Raw genomic sequence first — 25,642 nt, 5'->3', positions numbered from 1 at the left:
GCTGTCAAAATGAAAGAGCATAAAAGAGTCCGTTTGGCTGTTTGTTAGGTTTAATTATACTGTACTTGAATTTTCATCTTGTGGCCACTACATGGTTAGTAGTTAAGAAAGAAGGTATCCATACTGTTCACTTTAAGTCAACAAGAGTGAAATGCTTCTCAAAAAGAATTAAATTGCATTAGTAGGACCACCACAGTGAAGGTCAGCAGTCACTGAAGGACCAGACAATGTTACGGTGCACAGGCACTAACCAGAACACCTAACGAGGCCTTATCTAAAAATAAAAAAGCAAGCGGACGTCATGTTACGTCATGAAGCCCCCACCTCCCGGTTTCATTTCTAATAATTTACTGCAGCCCGGACCCTTCTGTGTTCTGCGAGCCCCATAATAATCATCAGGCTACGTGATTTACTTTTGACCTTTCTTCACTGGACTGTGATTTATTGCGCTAGACTTGGACTTTATATACCACGATATCTACTTTGCCTGTCTAGGGGAAATTTTTCGAGGTGCTGTTGACCTGAAAATCTAATGAATGGGTCAGGCAGAGGGAAACCAAAAAGTGGAGCATTTCGGCAGTAAATCTGCAAACATCACAAGGAGCTGCTGCGGCGGACAGTTTTAGCGCATCTTTTTCAATCTGTGCCTTCCGACGGTCCTCAGACCCTTTTCATTTTAACACATTTTGTTATGTTGCGGCCTTGTGCTAAAATCATTTCATTTTTTCCCCCTTATCAAGCAACACTCAGTACCCCAGACGCCTGTTTACACGTAACGTTGGACACGCACGGGTAGGGGGCATCTTCAGTACTCTGGCTTGACTTGCAAATTGCCTCTGGATGACGGTGTCACAAAGCCCACATTTTTTCATTGATTTTGTTGCATTTGATTAATAGGAGTGCCTGTTAAATGGGGTTTACTTGGCCGGTGCTCTCACACTTTGCTTAGTTATGTCTGTTTGTATTACAATAAATATAAACTCGCCATAGTACTCGTTAAAGACACGTAATTGGATAATTAAAAATACTTGCTATCTCTTGCCCTGCAAATACCTTTGGTGCCCCCGTATTTGTATGTGCAAACATCTCGTCATCTGCGCTCCTCTTCTCGAGTGTGTTCCTGTAAAGCCCACTTCTCAGACTCTGTCATTATTGTTGAGGTGCCTTTGTTACCTTCTGTCTGCTTTCACACTTCCTGTCTGCCAAGTCGACTCCCTCAGCGTGCCTCCTACGCCTCTACTCCTCTTAATGCGTCTCACACTCACGTCTCCGTCACCAAATCTAAAGTGACCAATCATACCACAGCCAAAGCCAACCTGGCCAATCAGATTGCTCAGAGGGACTGGACACACAGAAGAGTGTTTTGTTATATAATAGAAGTTCTGTATGTTGAGAGTGTCTCCGCAGCATAATGGAGGTAAGACACGGGCACCGGTACCAGGTGAAATACGATAATAACAGCCCCACTCCTTTTGCCAACAGGCCGGAGGACAAAGACCACTCATTTCACTTTCAGCTTGACCCACCAAGGTTCCACCTTTTCTAAACAGTGGATTTTTTCTAAAAAAGTGTTACCAATATACAGAGAGTTGTCTGTATGTACATATATTTATTGGATTGGACGGCCGGGTATTGTGGCCTGTCAGGAAGCCAGGAAGCCAGGAAGCCATTCCCCGGGACATGAAAGGACAGCCACCCTGGATTACATCGGGCTATGAGCAAAGGGCTGTAAAGCTCAAGTCTGTCAGGTTACGTGGTCACCACCAGGGGGCACTGGGATAATTCCGGAGCCAGAAGTTCATTGAGGAACTTAATTGAGGAACCCCTGGAGTGCTCCGGGTGGGGTGTAAAAGGGGCCGAATCACTCGACTCGGGGAGCCAGAGTCAGGTGGAAGACGACAGAGCTTGCAGGAGAGGAGTGGAGGCAGAAAAGAAAAGAAAGACAAAAAGATAAGGACTGAGTAATTGGGAAGATTTGTGGTTGCGTTGTGCAGAAAAGTAAAACCGTGTGTGTTTTGGGGACATTCTGAGTCAGTCTGTCTGTGTCCGGGGGACACAACTCCACAATATATATATATATATATATATATATATATATATATATATATATATAGTCAATTCTGGTTATCTGCACACGTTATGCTCCTGAAAAACCAACTTTGAAAGACGTGTACAAAAGCCATGAACTTAATTAGTGCAAGCTTATGACCTGCCCTTACTGGGAATTCCTCGTTCATGGCACAATGGCAAGCCCTGGCCCGCATCAGTAATGGGGTTCAATGGTCAGTGCCGGGTAGACACATGTTGATCCATTCAGGGTACCGCACATGCAGCCCTAGATATCAAAGGGTATCACAAGCCTGTTTCTGCTCACTCTCACATTTCACTGCTGCATATGACCTCGAACAGGCAGACGTAGACCACATAAACAAAGTGGGTTACATCTTGTAAAAGCAAATCAGCAGGAACAGAATCCACAGATGGAGAGGATTTACTATATTTATTGATCTATCTATCTAATCCTGCCAACTACGCCAAAGCATCTATCTATCATATAGTGCTTTTCACCTAACTATCTATCTAATCCTGCCAGCTACATTACAATATCTATCTATCTACTGTCGGGGATGGCTGGGGTGGCAACCCGGCCGGGACGCCCAGGAGGTCCGGAGGAGGGCTTGCGCCTTCCCCAGACCATGTAGGGACGACCGCCCTGGTTGCTTTGAGGACCACGGGTACAGAGCTTTGACGCTCAACCCTGTAGGGGCCTGTGGTCGCCCTGTAGGCGCCCCGGTGCCTTTGGAGTCATGGGGGAAGAGGAACAGGGACACCCGGAGTGCTTCCCGGTGCGCAGCTGGCACTTCCACCACACAGGTGAGTGCCAGCGGAAGAGTGTCGGAAAGCACTTGGAGCACATCCAGGTGTGTGTATAAGGGGCCGCCTCCCTCCATTCGATGGCTGGAGTCGGGTGGAAGAGGACAGAGCTCGGAGGAGAGGAGAGGAGGTGGACCAGAGAAGTGAAAGGCATTGCAAGAAGGCCTGGACTTGAGGGGTGATTGGTGCTGTGGCACTGGGTTTGTGCACTCTATTGTAAATAATAGTATAAAATAAACGCGTGTTGGGTGAAAACATCATGTCTACCTGTCTGTGTCCGGGCTGTACCCTACAATATCTATCTATCGAGTAATGAAAGCAAGAGTTGCAGACACTACCCAGTGACCCTGCCAAGGAAAAAAAAGCAACACTGATGTGAGTTCAGAACAGAGCTGGTTTAAAATGGCGATGTCTAAAGTTTTAAATAATCCTGGCAAGAAGGGTGAACACCACAAGGGGCATCAGCAGTGGAATGCCTGTGGTGGGAGGAAGAGAGAAGGCATTAGAAACAGCGTCACCCCCTGGTTCGGCAGGTTATTATCAGACTGCCTCCAATGTGCGTCATAATATAGATGTATGTATATGTATATTGTATTTGTGTGCAATTCTGCCCACCTAGACACAATAAATACAATAAATATAAACACATTGATCTACTGTATGTTGTGACCAGGTAGACAGAACTGCATGAGCTGCTTCAAAATGCTGGGGCACCAACTGGACGTCCCCGTTTAAACGCTACAATAGAACAAACAAATACTGCGCTCAGAAAATCATACTGTGCAGGCCAGCTCAACAAAAAAGGGTCCCTTTAATGGAGGGTCAGGTTTCATGAAGGTGCTTGCTCCGGGCCAAGTTTAGGTCTCCTCCTGGGGACTATCGAGTTTTTTATAGAGCCGTGACTGGAAGTGCGGCGCCGGCTTTGGGCCCTGTGGTTGGGTCAGCTGCCTTCTCCTTCTTGGGAGAAACTGTTAATGTGAGCGCCCCCTCTTGTCCAATTATGGCATTGCTTACCTCAACAGAGCCAGGTAGGTGATCCCCAGGTGAAAATGTGTGACTATCCATAGTATATAGAACAGATATAATTTATGACTGACCAATAACTATAAGGAATAAAAGCAAAGCACTCTCAGTGTAATAAAAGCAGGCCTCCTGGCTGGCTGGCAGAGTCTATTTATATCGCCGTATCCGGTACAGTTAATCCTGTTCAAAATGTATGTGTGTATTCAAACAGAAAAACTGATAGGACACAAGAAAAAACGCTCAAAGCTGACATTCTTTTGACACATTTGCTTCGCTGCACAGGCTTATCTGAAATACTAATAACGTGAGTGAAATTCCCCCCTGTATTGGCCTAAGAGACGCCTGGATAAAGACATCAGCCTGGGACGCGGTGACCAAGGACTGAACTCTGATCTTCAAGGTGGAAAATGGAAATGCACAGAAGATAACGCAAAGCCCTAATAATAATAAAAAAGGGATCACCCTGTGTGCTAATAAAACAGAAATCTGAAAGGACATGGCCGAGATGTTTCCAAAAAAACAAACCTCCCGCAATGTAAAACTGCTTGGCGCGGCAGCAGTGGACAAGCAGCAATTGGCAAATGTCAGTCATGATAAAGTATCTTTTATTAAATAAAGGTGGCTCAACTGTTTCATTTAGAGTGGAAATTCAATATGTATTCAGCATTTGCCCTCTCCCTGCCCTTTGCACCACCGCACCACATCAGGTTAAAATTAGAAGCTTTTACCTTTGAAAGGAAAACTGAAATCGGGAATACTGTAGAGAAAAGTCAGGAGCCAGAGTCAGGATGCTGAATATGCTGTGCATTGGGAAAGGACTGAAAAAAAAAAACAGCAAAGCAGGACGTCCTGCAAAGTGGCGCAGAACCAAACGAGCGTACTCGGTAAGGCCGGGGGTGCACCGTGCCACCCTGTTGTCCATCTGAACCCCAAGTGCAGGCGGTTACGGAGGACACTGAACCCTCGGAAATCTTCTGTCCTGACTCGGCAGGAAAACAGAGAACTCATCTTGTGAGTTAAACTGGGAGACGCTTGCAAAAGGCAAAGCAAAGAAAAATAAAATAAAACAAAGCGACCAAAAATCACAATCAAAATTCAAGGCCAGAAGACGTGACAAATAAACGACAATGTGAATACAAGAAAAGCCTGGAAGGCTCTGTCCGTAGATCACACAACGCTCAGTGCAAACGCTGACCTTTCATCCCATCAGCTGACCGATCCAAGGATCACGACCCCTGAGACCACACCCCCAGAAATGTGTGCCACAACCCTAAAAACGGTATGCAAAATGGCTTCCGAGACCCCAAAACTTCAGCACTGATTGGGACACTTTGATGCTACACAAGCCCCTGATCTGAGCGTCGACACAATCCTGTCTCTAAACTCCTTTGACCTCACGGTTTGGACCCTCGCAGGTCAGACAGCTGTGTGCCTTTCCTAATCAGTCCAATCGATTGAACAGACCACAGGTGGGCTCCAAACGAGGTGCAGAAACATCTCAATGATCATCAACAGAATGAGGCACAATCTTCTGTTTTTAATACGTTTGGATAAATTCCTAAATGTCGGATTTCACTTCGTCATTCTGGTGTATTGAGAAGAAGAAAAAAAAAAGAAAGGATTTAAACAATTTTAGCACAAGGCTGCAACATAAGAAGACAAAAGTGATGGGGTCCGAAGAACTTGTGAAGGCTCTTTGGATGTAACTCAGCTTATTAAGGACGTTCTGTAATGGAGTGGTACTGTGCTTCTGTGTTTTCTTTTATTTCAATAAAATTGAGACAATTAAAACTATATTCCTGCATACGATCAACACTTTAATGAAAATCTCAGCTTTACCTTTCAGGGGGGCTGCTTCACCATTTCCCAGCAGGGATCACTGTGGAAACAAGGGAGGGAGAAGTTTAATGGGGGCAAATAACAAACCGCATTTCAAAGAAAAATGGTGAACACTCTATTGCTTCCAATTTCAATTTAACAAAACAGACTTTTACGGAAAAAATGGATTAGTAGATACAATAGTTGCAAGTAAACATAATGTGTGGAAATCGCTTTCCCTTGACAAGCCCCCCCCCATTAGGGAATCACTCGTTTACCCCAGAAAAATGGGATTTTTGAGGGATGGTAGTTAAAAAACCTCAAATTTAGGGCACATCCCAATTTTAAGTTTGGAAACCTATGGAAAAAAGTGGGTCTTAAAATTATAAGCAATAGAGTTTGTTAGACAGTCACAAGGGCTCCATTTTAATGTGCAGTATTAACCAGTGACACACAGTGACTCCATGAACAATTATTCAACCAATCATCTGAAAACAGAGGCCAGCGCTCAAACCCCGGGATCACATAAAAGATGAAGGTGGTGTGCGCAGAACAGCCAGCGGTCAGAGGGGTGCAGACCACGGAGGTCAGAGGTGGAAATTTAGATATCAGCAATGGAGTTGTGAACGGCAAACGTAATGAAGTAAAAGAGTGAATTTTTAACAGAAATGGTCAGTAGCGCAAGACGCTCCGTGGAGCACAAAAAAGGAAATTCCTGAGGAAAAGGCAATCCGAGGCCATCACAGATATCACAGAATGGTGAAAAGAAAGAGCAAAGGCTCAAAAATCGAGAAAATCACAAGAAGCACAAAAGAAGGTCAAATAAAACAATCCACTCCCGCCAGGAACTGAAAGGGGAGAACTTTTAATACTTAGAGGGTGGAAAGCAGTTCCTGGTGGTGACTGGTCTCTTGGGGAACCACCCAAAAATAATAATAATAATTCTTCATATTTATATATAGCTTTTTCTCACTACTCACTTCAGCCACCACCAATGTGTAGCACCCCACCTGGATGATGCGACGGCAGCCATTTTTGCTCCACCACACATTAGCTGTTAGGTGGTGAAGTGGCATGAGAGATAGCCAATTAGAGACAGGGGATGATTAGGGGGCCAGAATGACCAGACCATGGTGGGCAATTTAGCCTGGACATCAGGGTATATCCAAAACTTTATGAAGGATGCCCAGGGATCTTTAATGACCACAGAAAGTCAGGCCCTTGGGTTTTACGTCTCATCCAAAGGACAGTGCCATCTTTACAGTTCAGTGTCCCCGTCACTGCACTGGGGTACTGGGGTCCACATTCAGACCTCACAGTAAGCGCCCACTGCTGGCTCACCAACAGCAACATCAGCTATTCTCATCCAACTACTGGCTGGGCCCAAACAGGCTTAACTTCAGGTGGATGTCCTGTTCTGAAGTTCAGGTGGTACGGCTGCTGGCTACACAAGGAGCTTAACAAAGGCATTGGCAGCAAAACGGATAATAAACAAAGGTAATGTTACCATAGAAACATGGCACAATAACTGACAAAAAAAAAGACAAGAAATGTGACTTGAAGCCGCAGCCAGGAGAGAAACTCTGGCAGAAACATGACACCATGGAGTCGGTTTGAAGAAAGTTGAAAGTTCTGAGGTGACATATTACTGGAACAAGCCTAGCAAAAATTTTATATTAATTCTTATATGTTTCTTACCCCATGTAATTTGTAGTGATGTCTGTGAAAACATTTTACTCTTGTGTGTTCAAGAATAATGGAGATAAAGAAAAGCTTCTGATTTAATAGACATCAATGGTGACCAATGCTGTACAACCACAAATAATGTGAAAATGTGCCCACAGGAAAAAAGGAAATGAAAAAATAAAATCTCACGTTACTCTTGGGTCGCATAATCCACTTGTTAGTTAGCCAGTTGTACGCGCAAAACACATGCAGCTATCTATCTATCTCTCTTTGGTAAAATATTGTTAAATAGACTGCTGGGCATAAACAGAAAACCCTGTTTGAACTGCAGAGAACACACTTGACCAATGAATGAGGGGGAGAGGCGGGTCTTCAATTTGAGAATAGGAATCTTGGCCATTGAATGAGGGGGAGAGGCTGGTCTTCAATTTAAGAATAGGAATCTTGGCCAATGAATGAGGGGGAGAGGCGGGTCTTCAATTTGAGAATAGGAATCTTGGCCAATGAATGAGGGGGAGAGGCGGGTCTTCAATTTGAGAATAGGAATCTTGGCCAATGAATGAGGGGGAGAGGCAGGTCTTCAATTTGAGAATAGGAATCTTGACCAATGAATGAGGGGAGGCGGGTCTTCAATTTGAGAATAGGAATCTTGGCCAATGAATGAGGAGGAGAGGTGAATTTTATATTTAACAGAAGCCTTTGGTGACCTGTGTGGGACAACAGCAAACAACAGCAAAAAGATAAATGAAAAAATCTCACATTACTCATGTCACACATGTTAAGGTGCCCGGTTATCTGATCACAATGTCACAAACAAGTGTACTTTTACTGAAATGTTAAACAAAACGCTTCCATGAACGAAAGTGGAATGCATTCAACTACAAATGCACATTGAACCGAAGACTCGCCTTCCCTCTCATTCACTGGCCAGGAGTCCATTCCAGTAACAGCTTGATTCACATTGCGCTTCCTCAAGATATTGATATTTCAAAGTGCCCTGAAAGACAAATAAACCTAAAGATTAAAAATGAACAACAGGAAACTACACCTCATACTTGTGAATATCCAAGATGTCTCAAAAAGCAGAAGGCCACGTGACCCGGGCAGTTTCACAGACTGACGCTAAATAATCCTGAGCTAACCTTGTAACCTCGGGTGTCAGGTCTACAATTCAGGTACTCATTCGTGTTTGGCCGCATTCGGTTTTCATTTCATTAGAAACAAAAGTAAGCACAATGCTGAAGCAAAGGGTCCTCCACCAACACTAACAGGAAGATAGTTGAGGGTTTTAGGAAAGAAATCAAATACCCGGATATCAGAAGCTGTGAGCTGCCATCCTAAATAGGTGGGTCAGGATGACCCAACATCTCGCGTTTCCTTTGTGTCACATGATTACAAAAAAATACCCAAAAATGGCAGTGACCATCCAAAAAAACCGAACACAAAATGACTTCACCAGAACGGTCGTGACTGACGTTTTTATTTATTTTTTCCTGGGCTCACCCAGAGACTTCGTTGCTGAGGTTCATTTTATGTTTGAAAGGTTTATCTAAAAGCTGATTATTTTTTCATGTTTTTGCCATTTTTGTTGCGACTATGGGCACCGCAATGTTTAGAGGGTTTTGTGTCACCTGTTACCATGGTAAGCCATCCCATGATGCACGGGGGTCGTGCAATGGTGAGTTCATCCACATGACCGTATAAAGGTCACCTCATGCGGTGCTGACTCTTCGGTGATTTCGATATTATGTAGCGATTAGCTGAGACTTTCCTTTTGATTTTGGTATTGACATTCTACCCATTTTCAGACTCAGATTTTCAGTTTTAGACTTGGTGACCATGACGATCAATTTGATTTTAGTACTGATATTTTAAAAAATATTTTATGTATATTTATATTTTTTTATATTGATATTTTGTTTTCTTTTGATCTTGGTATTGATATTCCACCTGTTTTAAAACTTAAAACTGATTTTTGGTTTACAGTTGATGGTTGTGAAAATTGTTTTGATTTTGCTATTCATATTTTTTACATATTTTATATACTGTATATCATTTTTAATTTTTTTTTTTATTTTGATTTTTGGTATTCATATTTACCCATTTAAAGACTAATTTATGTTTTAGACTTGGCAGCTCTGACTATTGTTTTGATTTTGATCTTTTTTATATTTTTCATACATTATATTTAAAATTTTTGTTTTTAAATATTAATATTCAGATTTTTTTTCTTTTGATTTTGGTATTGACATTCTACCCATTTAAAGACTTCAATTTGATGGTTTAGAGTTGGTGGCTTTCACGATTATTTTCTTGACTTCAGGCTCTGACCCTGACGTTGTTTTTCTGGCCGCATCTTTTTGTCGTCTGGTCCTTCTCCAAGTTTGACTTGACTGTTTCATTGCTAGTCAGTACAAGAATGATGACAAAATAATTAAAAAAAAAGGAAAAAACTAATTATATGTGCACAAAAGGTACACAAAAATAAAATAAACACAAAATAAAGCAATTAATAAGCCTCTTCACACTCCTCCAAAATCACGGCCTGGTCACAGGAAAGGCCAACGGCAAACTGTACCTAAAAGAAGCGGTCCGGGGTCAGAACTAATAGTTATAGATATGTATATACCGTAGATCCCGGAATACAGGCCGACCCGGTATATTAGCCAAACCCCTTCTCTTCCTGCTAAATTACACGTATTTGCCGATGACTGGTATTTAAGCCGACCCCCTTCTCCAAGCAAAATTTTCTAAATTTCCTTAAAAGTGTCTCTTCGGGTATATTTATAATGTTTATCGGCGAGAATTTGAGACTGCCGGCATTTTTGATATATAATATAATGTGCATAATTTACCAAAACACCAATCATTTTTCTAATGTACTAACTAAAAAGTTATAAAAAGTGCCAAGCCTACTTCGATTAAGCTAAGAGCATGGCGGCACGCATGGTCGCAGCGGCTCAGGGCTCTCCTTTTCAGTGCACTTTTTTGTACTTTTTTTTTGTCCTTCTTTGTCTACGATCGGTTCGGCGAACATCCGCTACACCATTCAGAACCTTATAGACATCGGTGTCCAGAGCCAGACATCTGTTTCGAGTGTTTTTCATCACACGCACAACATCCCGGACAACATAGCAAGACCAGCGGGCTCTCCGTGGATTGTTGTCGGGTCTAGGAGACGACACAGACGGAGGAGGGAAAGAAAGCAGAAGCGGGCCGCAGATCCGGCGTTATGCTAAAGCTAAAAAACAACCATACAAGCCCTATACAGAACTTTTTTCTGCACTGAAGGAGCTGCTTTTAATCTCATTGTAGATGCGTATAGTGACAATAAATTAGGATTTATTCAGAAATTACCTATATATATAATTCATTAAGACCATGCAAGCAAGACACATAATTGCTAAGGAAGGAAGAGAAGGTAAAAGTAAGCGATCGCAATTGAAACAAAGATGGACATTGTGTGGAAATATCTCCTCCCTTACTGCAGCCCAAAGGTGTCAAATTAAATGGTGAGTACAGTATGAAATTGTTTCTAGAATAGAATGCCTTTTATTGTCACTATACTATACGAATTAGGAATTAGGTGACAATAAAAGGCATTCTATTCTACAATGCAGAATTATGAAATCTACAATGCAATGACGGAAATCACATCCACAAACACATGTATCTGGGCTCCGACTGACGCTACTAACGCTCTCGGTTGTTTGTTTACAGTCACACAAGCGGATACACGTGACCGCATCCGTTTCGTAACGCAAGATGCTGATCGTAAATCAAAACAAAAAATTTCATTTTAAACTTCCCCATAATTTATTATAAATTTTATTAATAAAATCAACAACTAAAACACTTGTTTGAATAAATTCTTTATTTAATTTAAAGTACCGGCATGCAAAGTTACTTCTTCACCTGAAAGATGGCTCTGTGGTTTCGTCATTATTTACTTCCCTATTCATCGGCAAAACCGGCATTGCGCTGGAAATCTTGAATCTGAAACAACACTCGTTGTATAAACCGACCCCCAAACTCCAAGCCAAAAATCTAGGACGAAATTCTAGGCTTATATAACGGGATCTACGGTATATATATACTAGCAGGAGTACCCGGCGTTGCCCGGGAATCTATAACCGGTGAATTTCCCAAATGAAAGAAACAGAACATAGAAATAGAACAAACAGTTTTCTGATTCACATTTTATTGTAAGTTCCTCTACTTTGGACTGTGTCTGCTGTGGCGTTTGAGACGCCTTTGAAATAGACTTTTCACTGGCATCTGAAGTGGACCGTGGAATTTTATGTCTTTTTTTTTGGTGGCATGGGTATATTCGCGTAAAGCAGGATAATTATAATGTGTTACATGGTATTACGTAGTGAGATGAATTTACTTTATTTACACTGCGTTGGAAAGCGAACAAATCATAGACATATACAGATAGACGCCACATTCACTGTGTTGCCCAGTCGACACGATACGTCAGCACGTCCGTCATATTGCGAGCGGTAAAAGTGCCATTTAATCTAATATACGTAGACGTGGAAACCGAGATTTCTGATGAAAAAACAATAATGTTTAAAACAGTATCGTTTACATACAACAGATTTTGGCGAATCGTTTAAATTTATTTATATCCATTTATACACTAATAATGGCAATTATTTAATAATAATAATTATAATTATTAAATAATTCCTCCCGTATAAGTAACATTTCTCTGACTTCTTTCTTCCATCTCCGAAACATTTCTAGACTTCGTCCTGTTCTTACACAACACAGTACTGAAGTATCGGTTAATGCCTGAGTCACCTCACGTATAGATTACTGTAATGCTATTCTATCTGGCATCCCACAAAAACGTATCCATCGCTTACAACTTCTTCAAAATTCTGCTGCCAGGATAATAACCTGCTGTTCTAAATCCACTGATCATATCACACCGATTCTCTCTCAACGTCACTGGCTCCCTGTTAACTACAGAATACAATACTAAATCCCGCTCTTAACATTTAAAGCTCTCCAGTATTGAGTCGAGGTATTGACGTGAACACCATACATACGGATACTATCAAATTATATAGAAGGATATATACACATTATATATATATATACACATACATCTATACATACACACACACACACACAGAGAGAATAACAGCACAGGTCACATGATTCTTTCTGGGGTTTTCCGATGAAAGTTGTGATTTCCAATAAAACCTAAGAGGGCAGTTCCAGAGTGCAAAGGCCATCGCTGTGTGCTGCTTTTGAAATCTCGGCTGTTATGAACATACAGTTCCATGAAAACACTGCAGAAAGCAGACATCTGATGCACCTTTATGAGATGACTTCTTGAAGAACACAGGCGTCGTTTTTCATTTGTTCGCTTCTATTGCCAGTGATGTGACACTTGACGTCCCATCGCGTCCTTTATCTGTTTCTTCTGATTTGTCTCCTTTCTCACACAGGGTGCTCAGAATGAATGCTCGGTAATCTGTCATGTGCACTGGTGATACCTGCACCGAGGACGAAATGAAAGAAGGTTCTCTATGGCAACCACATTGTGAAGGGCACCGAGCACAAAATGAAAGAGTTTTACATTTGGAAGACGTCCACAGTTTAGGTAAACACATTGTGCAAATGCCCACCCGACTCTACGCAATATGAACATACAGAAGCCATTTTTCTTAGTTGTCCTCCTTCCAGGTAGCTTGATTCGTCTTTCTTGCTGCCTGGAAGTTGGAGCTCTCATCCTTACAGTGTTTTCTTGGAACAATGTGACATGACATGAGTGGGTGGGAAGAGGAACTTCTTAGCAATTCAAATCGAACAGAGGAGATGTGTGCACCTTGAGTGAAATCAACTGTGAGCCACAGAGGAACAGACGAAGCGCGCCTCTGATTACACATTATGTTTGATGGCAACCTTTAAAAATAGATTTGCATTTATTTCTGAAAAGTTCTCTGCCGTCTCTGCTTGTGTTATCTCTCCTTTTTCAAAGTCAGTGTGCCAGGTAGCAAGCCTGCCGATCATACAGATATGGAAAGTTATCAGGCCGGAGTGCGAGTGCGCTGCAGTCAGGATACATGAGACGGACGTGGGAGAGATTTGGCATTGTGCCCTCAAGAGTTTTAAAGATGAAGACGATCGATGAAGTTTATGAAGAACTGTTCTTGATATTCACCCCTTAGGGAGGATCTGGAGGGAGTTATGGTGCACTTGATCCATCCCTGAGCCCAGATATAAACATAAGGGGGCCACATCTATGAATAAGGGGCTCCAAAAATGGGTGGATTGGCAGATAATAGAGAACCCGTTGAATCATCACAGAGGGACTTGGGCAGATTTGTGGCAGTTAATGTAAAGTATAACACGTAGGAAGTAAAAATGTGAGGTTTGAATACACAATGGGAGGTCTGGAAATCGAAGGTCCACCTCATGAGAAGGACTATCACTATCAACTCCCAGAGGGTGTTCAGAAGCCATTAAGAAGGCTAACAGAATGTCAGGTTACACAGCCTGCTGACGTGTGGCATACGAGTCCAAGGAAGTTCTGCTCCAGCTTTATAACACACTGGGTGAGGCCTCATCTGGAGTCCTGTGTGCAGTTGGGGTCTACAAAAAGGACATAGCAGCTCTAGAAAATGTCCAGAGAAGAGCGACTAGGCTGACTCCAGAGCTACAGGGGATGAGTTATGAGGAAAGATGAAAAGAGTCTGTGAATTTCCCTTGGGATTAATAAAGTATCTAAAGAAAAGTAAAAGTAAAGTAAGAGCTGAGCCTATACAGTTTAAATTTCACACAGAGAAATGGAATGAGTGACCAAGTAGTGTGGTGGAGAGCAGGACTTTAGGGACCTTCATTAATTTACAACGGTGACCACAAGGGGGCGCAGACCCAAGACACAGTAATATTCAGTTTCTGTAACATTGTGTCTCTCGGTTATCGACTTTGGGTTTGGTAATAGTGTCTCTATCTCGAACATCGGCTTGTGTCAATCGACATTATTTACACTGCTACACTTTGGCGTCCACATAGTTTTTTCTGACTTCTGCTGTTGACCCTCGCTATGGTCTCTTTAACATACGTGTATGTCCTAGTGGGTATCTCCATTCCTGTGTTGTCAGATTCTGGGCAGCAGAATCTCCAGGATGAAGCAAATGTGATAACACCGGAGAGCTGAAGCCTATGCAGCACAGTGTAGGCGACTGTTCTGATATGTAAGTCAAAAGATTAGACCGTACGGTGGTGAACAAAATTTAAAACGAAAACAACGAGCGCCACTTCAGTGCCAACCTAAAAATCCCAAAGAGCTGGCAAGTAATGAGGATGTCCTGGGAGAAGAGTGGAGCTGACAAAGAAGCATCAATCATCTCCAAGGTCGCACAGAGGATATTGACTAGTATTAAATCAATGCAGCACCGGCTATCTGTTGGGCCTTGTTGTATCGATCAGACATGCCCCGGATGCCTCAAAGATACCCCCTCTGGGCCGGACCCCCCGTGTCTCCCTTACAGCTTACATCGCAGTTCATAGGAGAGGCAGCAGCAGATGTGACCTATAAGGCAAGCCAAAAATAAAAACATTTTTGAAATAAGCTTTGTAAAAAGGTCTCATCGGCCCACAGCGAGAGAGATGGCTTTTAAAATCCGAAAGAGGAAAGCTTCTTGACTGTCAGCAGCAACAAAACAATCAATGCGGCCGAGTCTGATTTATTTGGATCTCGCCTGTCAAAGTATGGCAAATTAATCTGAAGCATCCAAGACAGAGCTAAGAGGAGCTGAGCTAAAGCTGACAGGAGGAACTGCAGGCAAACTGATTACGAGATGGACGGGGATAAAAAGAAAAAAAAATAGATTTACAGGCAAAGGTCAAACTGGGAAGTCCAGAAAAGTTCAAATGACCAGAGCTGAAAATATCTGGGATGGGTGGGGAAGACAAAAGGAACACAAACACTGACAAGGACTCTGTAGTTGATCCAGAAACTCGGACAATACGGAATGAGAGATGCAGACTTGTATATTGTCGCCATGGTGAAGGATCAGTTTACAACATCCACCGATCTCAGCACACCAACCGACAGAATAGCACCGACTGTTGGAAAACAAATATGGCAGCACAAAAAGACACAAAGAATTTCAAACAAAACAGAAACAAAAACATAACAACAAAAGTAAATTCAGCAGCTCGTTTTTGAGTGGTCTCGGTGTGCACTTGTGTAGGTTGATGGGCGACTCCACACTCACTGTGCCCTTTGATGGCATGGCATCCTGTCCCCGGTTGGTTTTCTTTCACCCAGTTCAACTGGCACAGGCCCCGGCTTCCCTGTAACCCTGGAGAAGGCGAGGCGACTTCATAAAATGAACAAATTTACTTCCACCAAATAACGAGCCTAAAGCCGGGGCTCCAGCTGTTTGTCTTTGTATTTACAGTTTTATTTTTATTGCACACTAATTTGGTCCTTTATCATCGCCATTTCTTTTTTCTTATAATAACACTGGCTCGAGTCACTTGATTAATTTCTTTGGAAACACAACGAGCACCGTAATGAATTATTTAATGATAAATTATACGCATGCAGAGACCTGAGCCCAGAATTAGCCACGCAGTTTTATGAACCGCAAGCAAAACTCAGAGAACAAAAAAAAAAAAAACAGTCGTGAACCATCAGGACCCCATGAATGTAATGACGTTCTAAACTGGCAGCCCTTGTCGGGTGACTCAGAGGGTCTTACTTATCATTATTGAGAAAGTCAAACTGACACCATTTAATTACTTATATGGATGGCTTGGTGGGCGCAGAGGGTAGCACTGCCACCTCAGCGATTCAGCACTCGGCTTGAATTCTGCTCCCCCAGGCCTGCTGGGACAGGCTGCCATCTCACACCCCTGAACTGGATTAAGCAGCTTTGAGAAACGTGGTTATGTTGTGTTACGTTGTACTTTATTCTGTCGTTATATGTTGTGGTATGGATGGTTTGCACAATACGACACAAAATAACACAACGAAACGGAACTGTGAGAAGTTGTGTTCTGTTACGGTGGGTTGTGTCATGTTGTAGTATGTCACTGTGTCTTATTAAGTCACTTGGTGTGAACTTATAGTGGGTTGTGTTATGCAGGCTTACAGTTTGTTGTACTGTGACATTATGTTACGTTGTATGGTGGTGAGTTATATTGAGCTGCACTGTGTGTGTTGTGTTATTTCATGATATCATATATCGTTATATCATTGGGTTACTCATATTAAGTTGTGTTATGGCGTGTGAGGTCATGGTTGCTGTGTTGTTATGTTAAACTGTTTCACGTTTTGTTATGTTACCGTGTGTCAAGTTATGGTTTATGTGTTGTGTTGTGTTATATAATAAGTTGTATTATATTATGGTTTGTTGTGTTCCATTATGCTGTATTAAGTTGTGTTCTGTGTTGTGTAATACTATGCTGTGTTATATTAAGCTGCATTAAGATATGTTGTGTTATCCATCCATCCATTTTCCAACCCACTGAATCCAAACACAGGGTCACGGGGGACTGCTGGAGCCAATCCCAGCCAATACAGGGCACAAGGCAGGAACCAATCCCGGGCAGGGTGCCAACCCACCGCAGGACACACACAAACACACACCAAGCACACACACACCAGAGCCAATTTATGGTCGCCAATCCACCTAACCTGCATGTCTTTGGACTGTGGGAGGAAACCCACGCAGACACGGGGAGGACATGCAAACTGAAGTGAACCCGGGTCTCCTAACTGCGAGGCAGCAGCTCTACCCACTGTGCCACCGTGCCGCCCATGTTGTGTTATGTTTTGTCGTGTGATGTTATGCTATAGTTTGTTATGTTGTGTAATGGCATATTGTGTTACGTTACTTGTATTATGGTTTGCTGTGTTATGTTATACTGTACTATACTCTGCATGTATTGTATACTATGGTGTGCTAAGTTACGTCACAGTGTGTTACATTAAGATTTGTTGAGTTGTTTTACATTCTACCACGTCATGGCATGTTGCAGTGTGTTATGTTAGTTGGTTAGGGAGTGTTGTGTAATTACATAATGCGGTCTGCTATATTAAGTTGTACTGTGTGTGTTGTATTACATCATTGTTTGTTGTGTTATGTTATATTGCGTTATTTTATACTGTATTAAGTTATGTTATGGCGTGTTATGTTAGGATTTGTTGCTTTGTGTTATGTTACGGTTTATTACTTTCATCTTAAATTAATCCACGTTATGGTGAGTTGTGTGATTCGATGAACCTGCATGTCTTCGGGATGTGAGAGGAGTTCAAGTGTTCCTGTATACGACGGACATGAACGCAGGCAGAACGTTCCAAGCTCCACACAGACAGACTGTGAGCCAGAATTTGAACTCGAGTCCCAGCAGCGGTGAGGCACTTCTGAAATAAACTGATTCAATCTTCTAATCACAAGGCTGGAACCAATTTATGACGGGACGCCAGTCCACCTCCATGACCACTGAAACACACACACACACACACCAACAGCACACTGGGCCAATGTAAATTAGAGAAATGCAGCACGAACATAGGGAGGATGTGGATACTCCACCCAGATGGTGACCAGGCCGGGATTTGAACTCAGTGCTGCTCTGCTTACAAAGTAATCCCCGGTAATCTTGCTACTCACGCACTATTTTATCCTTTTCACACAAAATGAAGTCTTCGCCATCAGTCAGAGTTTGACTCCTCTTTTCCGTTGTGCATTTTCTCAATCCAATTACATATAATAGAATATGAAGTCGATACAATTTATCGCCCCCTGTAATGTTATAAAAGGAGACCACTAGCCATCCGGGGAGCCATGACAGACACGTGCCGTTAACTCGTATGCCTTGCCACCGCACAGAAGGCCTTCATTATCTTGTCGTCAGCATCTGATGCTCCGCAGTGAGTTATGAGCTCACGCTGCCTTCGCATGTCGGCGAACACAAATCAAATCTCACAGTCCGCCCGGAGCGGCTCCCTACACGACATTATATGGGAGCGCGCAACTCCTGCCTAAACCTGCTTTTACTAAAAGCCTGCAAAACGGTAGGCACCTGATGGTCTCTGTTACGCCTGCGGTGGTCCGGGGTTTAAGACACAGGGTGACACATTGACCCCAGAAATTACAGAAGCACCCAGGGTGGTTGCTGATCATGATTATGATCATATTTTTCATATTTAATTTGCTACCGGTGGTCCTAGCCCTCTAAGAGGCACCCCCCCAGAAGGTTAAAAATGACAAATTTCAAACCTAAGCATGTGGGGTATCGTTTCACACTATTTTAAGGTCAGAATTATGAATATGAGATTATTTTTGATTTGTGATCCTCTCCTCGCCCTCTATGAACCTTCATCAGAGGGTGAAAAATGACAAATTTCTATTACAATTGACAATATTTAGACTTTAACCCTTTAGATTGAAGCACATATTTTAATATTTCAAACATCTGACCCATGTATTCATGCACTTCTACCTCATGACGTGAATCGATTTACACTTCTTATGAACACCCCGAGTCAGGATGGCTTATGCCGATTCAGGCTTACGTTCTCCGGCGACACCGCCCAGCTGGGAGACTGGTTGCTAGGACACGAGGCCCTGTTGCTGGGAGGCGGTTCCCAGAAGTCACATGTCAATGTTTTTAAAAAGTCAGAGCCACACGTACCCGATCATCCAAGATTTGGATCCGTCAAAGAAAAGCCCTTTGCGTCGTTTCATATTGTTCATTTCAGAATTTACTGGTAACGACTTTATTTCTGATTATGATTTACATCCCGCGACGTTTGAGAAGGGTAATCCTGCAGACTGTGGAATTACGATAACTGTCATTCAGATTCATCGCCAGCGAATCATGTTGCTGCTAGCACACGTCAATCAGAAGTTCATTAGCAAAAAACCAACATGTGACTGGCTGAAATAAAAAAAATGATTGACAGGTGTGCCGCCCATCCAACATGCCCGCTGTGCCACTCTTAATTGTTCGATATACTTATAAAGCGCTTTGTCAAGTCCACTTAATCCAAATCAGTGTCATGGGCAAAGGCACAGCCTGCCCTGGAAGACCTGGGCATCAAGCAAGAAAGCAACCCTGGATGAGATGCCAGTTCATCGCCGGGCTCCCTGACACACAAACATCAAATTTAATTATATTGGGGTCAGTCATTAACTCACATACAAAACACACCTTCATGGATCTGACATTAAGACTTGGGGTACCTGGTGGAAATCCAGCAAAGACACAGGGAGAGCACACAGAAAACCCCACAGAAGGTGACCAGGAATAGGATCTGAGGTCAGGACACTGGATCTGTGAGAAACCAGCACTATCCTTTGAACCACTATACCACTCTCAGTGAACATCTTCAAATGAGTTGAATCCAACTTAAGGTCTTAGGGTTTAAGGAAGGAAGAAACGCGGCACACAGAGTTTAAATTCCACTGGGGCCGATTTTGAGTTACCGACCAAACCTGAAAATTGTATTAAATCTGGAAGGAAAACTGGGAACATGGAAACAATCCCATAGGGAAACAGGGAAAACATGCAGACACCACACAGACAGCGACCAGGTGAGTGGTTTGAACCCAGGATGCGGGATCTGTGAGGCAACAGCACTGCTTGTTGAGCCACTCTGCCATCCTCACAGAGGAAATCTCAATTAGTGCAAATAGAAAATTGCAAGCATGTAACCCTCTACTGGATCTCCTGGGACTGGACGAAAAAATAAAAACGGAAAGATAAAATAAAGACTGGCTGAAAACACTGTCCCTGGTGGGCTTCTGACCCTCATTAAACTACAGCCAAACACCTTCAGAGATGCAAAGATTTAAAGTAAACAGTAAAGATATATAAAGGGGAAAAAAAAATGAAAAAGCCCAATTTAGTAAAAATGTGAGGTCATGACCCATTCCTGTTTCAAGCCAAGAAAGTACATAAATGGTTGGCACACATGAGTGGGATTAGTACTTCTAGATGCCCATCCTCTGAATTAACTTTTGAATTCTAATTTCAGACGTCGATTTGCAGACAGCGTTTGCCTTTCTGACGTCTCCTGCTACGTCTCTAAGCCAGTCGGGTCCCTCATCAAAGGCCTGTTGTTTCTGATTTACTCCACAAAGACTTCACACGTGGCAGTCTGCTGATGTGCACATCTCATGTGGTTCAGCCAATGGGCAGATGAGCGAGACGGACATGTCACAAGTCCGCATGACACAGGCTGCACCACTGCACTTCCGGGAGCAGATGATGCTCATATTATTTTTAGGAGTCTCTGCCCTTAAACTAAACACGTCTCACCTAAAAGGTTCACTGCTTTAAAGAAACATTCATCTGTAGACAGATGTGTAAGGCCGCGTGTCCTCTTGTCGACTAAAATGGCCCCACATGCCGCACAGAGACGGAGGGTTTGGATGCAGCTTGTACTGTAAACAGCGAGGCAAGGCAGACAAAATGTCTGTGTTACAGCAAAAGAACCTCCACTAATCTGAAGAACTGCAGCGGAGCCAAGAAACAAACAGACAGGCGCACTGCTCTCTGGAAACTTGGGAGGGAGGGATGGATGGATGGATGGTTGTGGCTCCAAATTTCCTTTCCTTGTTTAAACTATTATTTTTAGCTGGGCAGACTGAAATCTTTTGAAGCGACTCACCAAAGCAGACAGAGATATTAGACTTTAGGGGACACCACCACCGCCACTCACTCCTTGGCCCTACTTTCTGGCTTTCTTATGTAAAGAAACACTCCACTCAAAAATGATATTTTGTACATGTTACTTACCCCATGTAGTATGTAGTGATGGCCGAGAACAAACTGCAATTTCACATTTTCACATAAAATGAAGATAAACAAAACAAGTTTATAATGGCGGCCAATGCTGCACAATGACAAACAATGTGAAAAACGTCACCGAAAAAAAAAAAAAAAAAAACACTCATGTTACTCGTGTGGCATAATCGGTAATCCAACTGTATGCTCAAAATGTGCAAAACGCATGCAATTTTTCCAAAGATATTGTTAAATAGATACACCCCGGAAAATCAGAACACACAATAAATAGGAAATGCAAGGGGCATGGGACTGAGTTTTTGAACTGAACATCTGACTCTCCTACTCCTTCATTGGCAGACTTATCATTAAATATTAGAGCCACCCTCCCCTTCATTCATTGGTCAACTGTCTTATCTTCAAATATAAGATCCACCCCCCCCGCTTCATTCATTGGTCAATTGTCTTATCTTCAAATCTAAGATCCACCCCCCTTCATTCATTGGTCAACAGTCTGATCTTCAAATCTAAGATTCACCCCCCCCTTCATTCATTGGTCAACAGTGTTATCTTCAAATATAAGATCCACCCCCCCCTTCATTCATTGGTCAATAGTCTTATCTTCATACATAATATTCATTCACACCACCCCCTTCATTCATTGGTCAACTGTCTTATCTTCAAATCTAAGATCCACCCCCTTTTATTCATTGGTCAACAGTGTTATCTTCAAATATAAGATCCACCCCCCCCTTCATTCATTGGTCAATAGTCTTATCTTCATACATAATATTCATTCCCCCCCATTCATTCATTGGTCAACAGTCTTATCTTCAAATACAGTGTTCGAAAGGTGTCACATAGTTACAAAAAATGTTTATTAAAAAAAAAAAAAGAAAAAAAGTGACCTTTGATGAAGTAAACCAGCGACTTCCAAACCCACGCAGGGGTGTGTGGGGGATTGAGAGGAAAGCTGATGTTCACTTCTGGTACTGAAAATCCCAAAAATGCTGCTTCACATATGCACAACTGGGAACCACTTCTGTCCAGAGTCCCCAGATGTACCTGAATGTCAACCCCACATGTCCATGACCTAACTTGTCTCTTTTGTTGTGAACATTTTTATAATCAGCACTGTAGAGAAACACTGGGTGGCACAGCGGCACTGCTGCCTTGCAGCAAGAAGACCAGGGCTCATGTCCCGTTTCGTCCCAGGCGTGGGTTTCGTCCCACTGTATGAAGATATCCAGGTTAGGTGAACTGGTGGCACTACAGTGGCCCTTGTGTGTGGCGTGTGCTTGTGCTGGCACCATGTCCAGAGTTTGTTCCTGTGCTTGCTGTGATAGGCCCCAGGCCCAATAACCCAGGCCTGGATTAAGTAGATTAGAAAATGACATGGCGCTATATAAACCGTATTATTATCAAATGGGTCCTGGCAGTGGGACCCTAACTGCGCAGATGGTTGGAACAGCAGAAGCCCACTAAAACGGACATTAGAATAACAAGAGTGAAAGGTTACAGTCAGCCAAGGAGAAGGTCCGTCCCATTTGGTTTGATCCTGCCGTTTTCCTTCTGGCACCGGTGGGCACCCCATGTGAAAGCATTCGAGGACTTTCAGCCTTGGGTTTTTTCTTTTTTTTCGCCTTTCGGGTTCGCCCACACTTTCCTGCATGACTGAATTCTGGGCTTCTGCTTGCGGCGCGTTTCGGCTGCTCAACACAAGTTTGTGCTCGCAGTTCTTGTTTTTGCAGCAAACGGTTTTCTCGAGGCTCTGGGCGCCTTCACATGTGGCGGCTTTTTCTCGACACATTTTTCCATTGTTCAGTCCCTCGTCTTTTATGGGTCACTGACAAGCTGATTGCACTTTATGAGTAACAGCTGATCTTAGGCTATGACTAAGCGGATTTTAATCCAAGCGCTGTTTTAAAAAAATAGACTTTACCCTGGGAACTGGTCGCCCCCTTACACTTTAAAAAAAAATAAATAAAAAATTACCTAATCAAAATGTAAAACATGCAAATAAACATCTGCGCCATTTTTCATTCTTTTGCCAATTTTAGTGATTTGCAGAGCAAAAAAAAAAAAAGCTGCAGATATGGGAGATGAAACTGAGGAAAATTGGGCACAGCACCCGCTGCACAGAACTGTCATCCTTGCACTCATTCCCTTCCTAATCCAGTTTGGACTCATGGGGAGCTGGTGCCAACACTTGCAGCAACGGGCACAAGGCAGAGAAAGGAAAGAGACGGTGAAGAACAGGGCTGGCACAAGTGTATACGGTGCTCCCAAGTCTAGTGTTGAATGGGTCTAAGATTTTGACTTTGGTATCAATGCCAGGGCAAATAACCGATAGCTCCAGCTTCATAACTTATAGTGGAGAGGTTCTGATCGCATTACAGCAATAAGTTGGGGTACCCCATCGTCAAGCAGTATTGGGGGGTCCACATGAAATTCCAACCGTGTCTAAACATGTAGTTTCATTCCATGAAGTGTACTAAACAGATGTTTTTCCACAACTGCAATAGCGAGTGCCAAGTGAGTGGGTGGGGATGGGGGTTGTGTGGGGGATTGAGAGGAAAGCTGATGTTCACTTCTGGTACTGAAAGTCCTAAAAATGCGGATGCACCTGGGAATCTCTTCCATCCAGGCTCTGAAAAGGTAAGCAGTGCCACCTTGGGTGGAGGGGGGCACTGCACTCTCTCCACCACAGTTCTATGAGGACTTCCAAGGAGGGCACCTAGCTCCACCCACAATGCCCAGAGAAGGCTCCGCCCCATTTAAAAAGGCTATCCACAGAAGGAGGTGGTCATTCTGGGCCAGGACCTCAACAGAGACAGAGCTCCCGCTGAAGTACCACCAGTCGAGTGCGGAGGGCACTAACCTTTTTTTTTTATCATTATTTTCTTCAATGGTCATTAAACTGGGATGCCCGGCTGGCACCCCAACCTCTCTCTCTGGCATTCCCGGTCACAGCTGGTACCGCACCGTTTGAAAATTTGGGTTTGTTAAAGTGCAGATGCCCACTGGTGCTGCACATACTTGTTACGTTAGTTGTCCCTATATGCCCCCGTCATGGACTGGCATCCCCTGCTTGGTTTGCATTCCTGCTGGGATGGGCCCCAACTCCCTTTACTCCTCCTGTAACAGGAATAATGAGCCCAGACATGAGACAGGTGGATAGATGAATAAATCATTCCGGCTGTGTGCTTAATTTAGCTTGCTAGAAAAACGGGGAAAAAAAAACCAAACCTTGCATTTGATCGGCGGTTTGAGTTTTGCTGCTTGTCCAGACTTGAGCACGGGAGCAAAGGGAACCGATGGAGATTTGAGTGGACACTTGAGCGGAAACCACGGGGAGGGAATTCTAAGCTGCAGCCCACAGATCATCTGACAGTCTGCTGGGCCCAAGCCTAACCGCATTGAACGTTATTCTACTGAAAAGCCTTTGTTACTGGAAATAAAAGAGAAAGAAAAGATAATTAAATTGTCAACAGAGCTTCACCGCTGATGTAGGCCCAGATATGATATACGTGAGGATATTCAATTTTCTAATCGTTGTGTCTATTATATTCAAGTGTCACGTTTGCCAATAGACTGACAAAGCAGGTGTTCAAAATGTCAGGCCTGCACCCCCCCGGCTGATGTGTAACAGAGCTGAGGGTTACAAGTCTGCCACGGCGCAACCAATCGGTTTTAGACGTCCGACAATTGACGGAGGTCAACTCTCCGGGGTCTCGGTTGATTGTTGTATAAAAGCACCTGAATGTGGAAGGGCCAACTTGGTGGGCAAACCTGCACAAGAAAAGCAAAAGAGCATAGCCAGCAACTCCATGAAAAGCCCACCCAAGAAAGGGGACGGAAACAAGAAAAAAAATCTCAGAGTCACTGAATATCCAGTTCAATCAGTCCAGTGCCCGTCACAGTCAGTATGGAGCCCTAAGCAGTGTGGGGTTGGGGGCCTTATGGGGTGAGAGTCACACACCCCTTCAGCTACCAAAATGGTGTAACTCAATGTCCATGATGTGCTTTTAGACTTCGAGGACCACGGGGGCCTCCTCCTCAGTATCTGTAGCATACGCTCACTACCTCAAGTTACCAAAGCGGCACCCATCGGTGTCTGCAGTGCCCTTTCAATATTATTAGACATTGAGGACCATCAGGTGGGGTTCTGTAGTGTGCAGCCCCTAAAGTTAAACAAAAAAAACAAAACATTGCTATCTGTAGCAGGCTTTTCAGTGTATTAGACTTCAGGGACCATGGGGGGCTCTCCTGCTCCTTGAGTTACCAAAACGGCACCCCTTGGCGTCTACTGAGGCCTTTCTGTATTTATTTAGACTCTGAGGACCACAAGGGGCTCTCCCTTAATGTCCATAGTGCTCAGCCCCTCAGGTTAACCAAAATGGCACCCCTTGGTGTCTATAGCGCCCTTAAGTATTATTAGAATTTGAGGACATAAGGGGCTCCCCTCTCT

The 25,642-nt window shown here is 43.3% G+C and overlaps 1 protein-coding gene across 2 annotated transcripts in view; it reads right to left on the bottom strand.

Annotated features, from left to right (window-relative positions):
• The window catches only part of samd12 (sterile alpha motif domain containing 12), a 170,941-nt gene that overhangs the window by 23,182 nt on the left and 122,117 nt on the right, over nucleotides 1–25,642 (bottom strand). For both annotated transcript variants that reach the window (XM_039737897.1, XM_039737898.1), the window contains exon 5: nucleotides 5,737–5,776. In XM_039737897.1, coding sequence (XP_039593831.1) covers nucleotides 5,754–5,776 — 23 coding nt within the window. In that variant the 3' untranslated portion in view covers nucleotides 5,737–5,753. The remainder of the gene's footprint in view (nucleotides 1–5,736; nucleotides 5,777–25,642) is intronic.

Source organism: Polypterus senegalus, chromosome 16 (genome assembly GCF_016835505.1).
Source record: "Polypterus senegalus isolate Bchr_013 chromosome 16, ASM1683550v1, whole genome shotgun sequence".
Taxonomy (NCBI): Eukaryota; Metazoa; Chordata; class Cladistia; order Polypteriformes; family Polypteridae; genus Polypterus; species Polypterus senegalus.
This window is presented reverse-complemented; position numbering and strand designations above follow the sequence as displayed.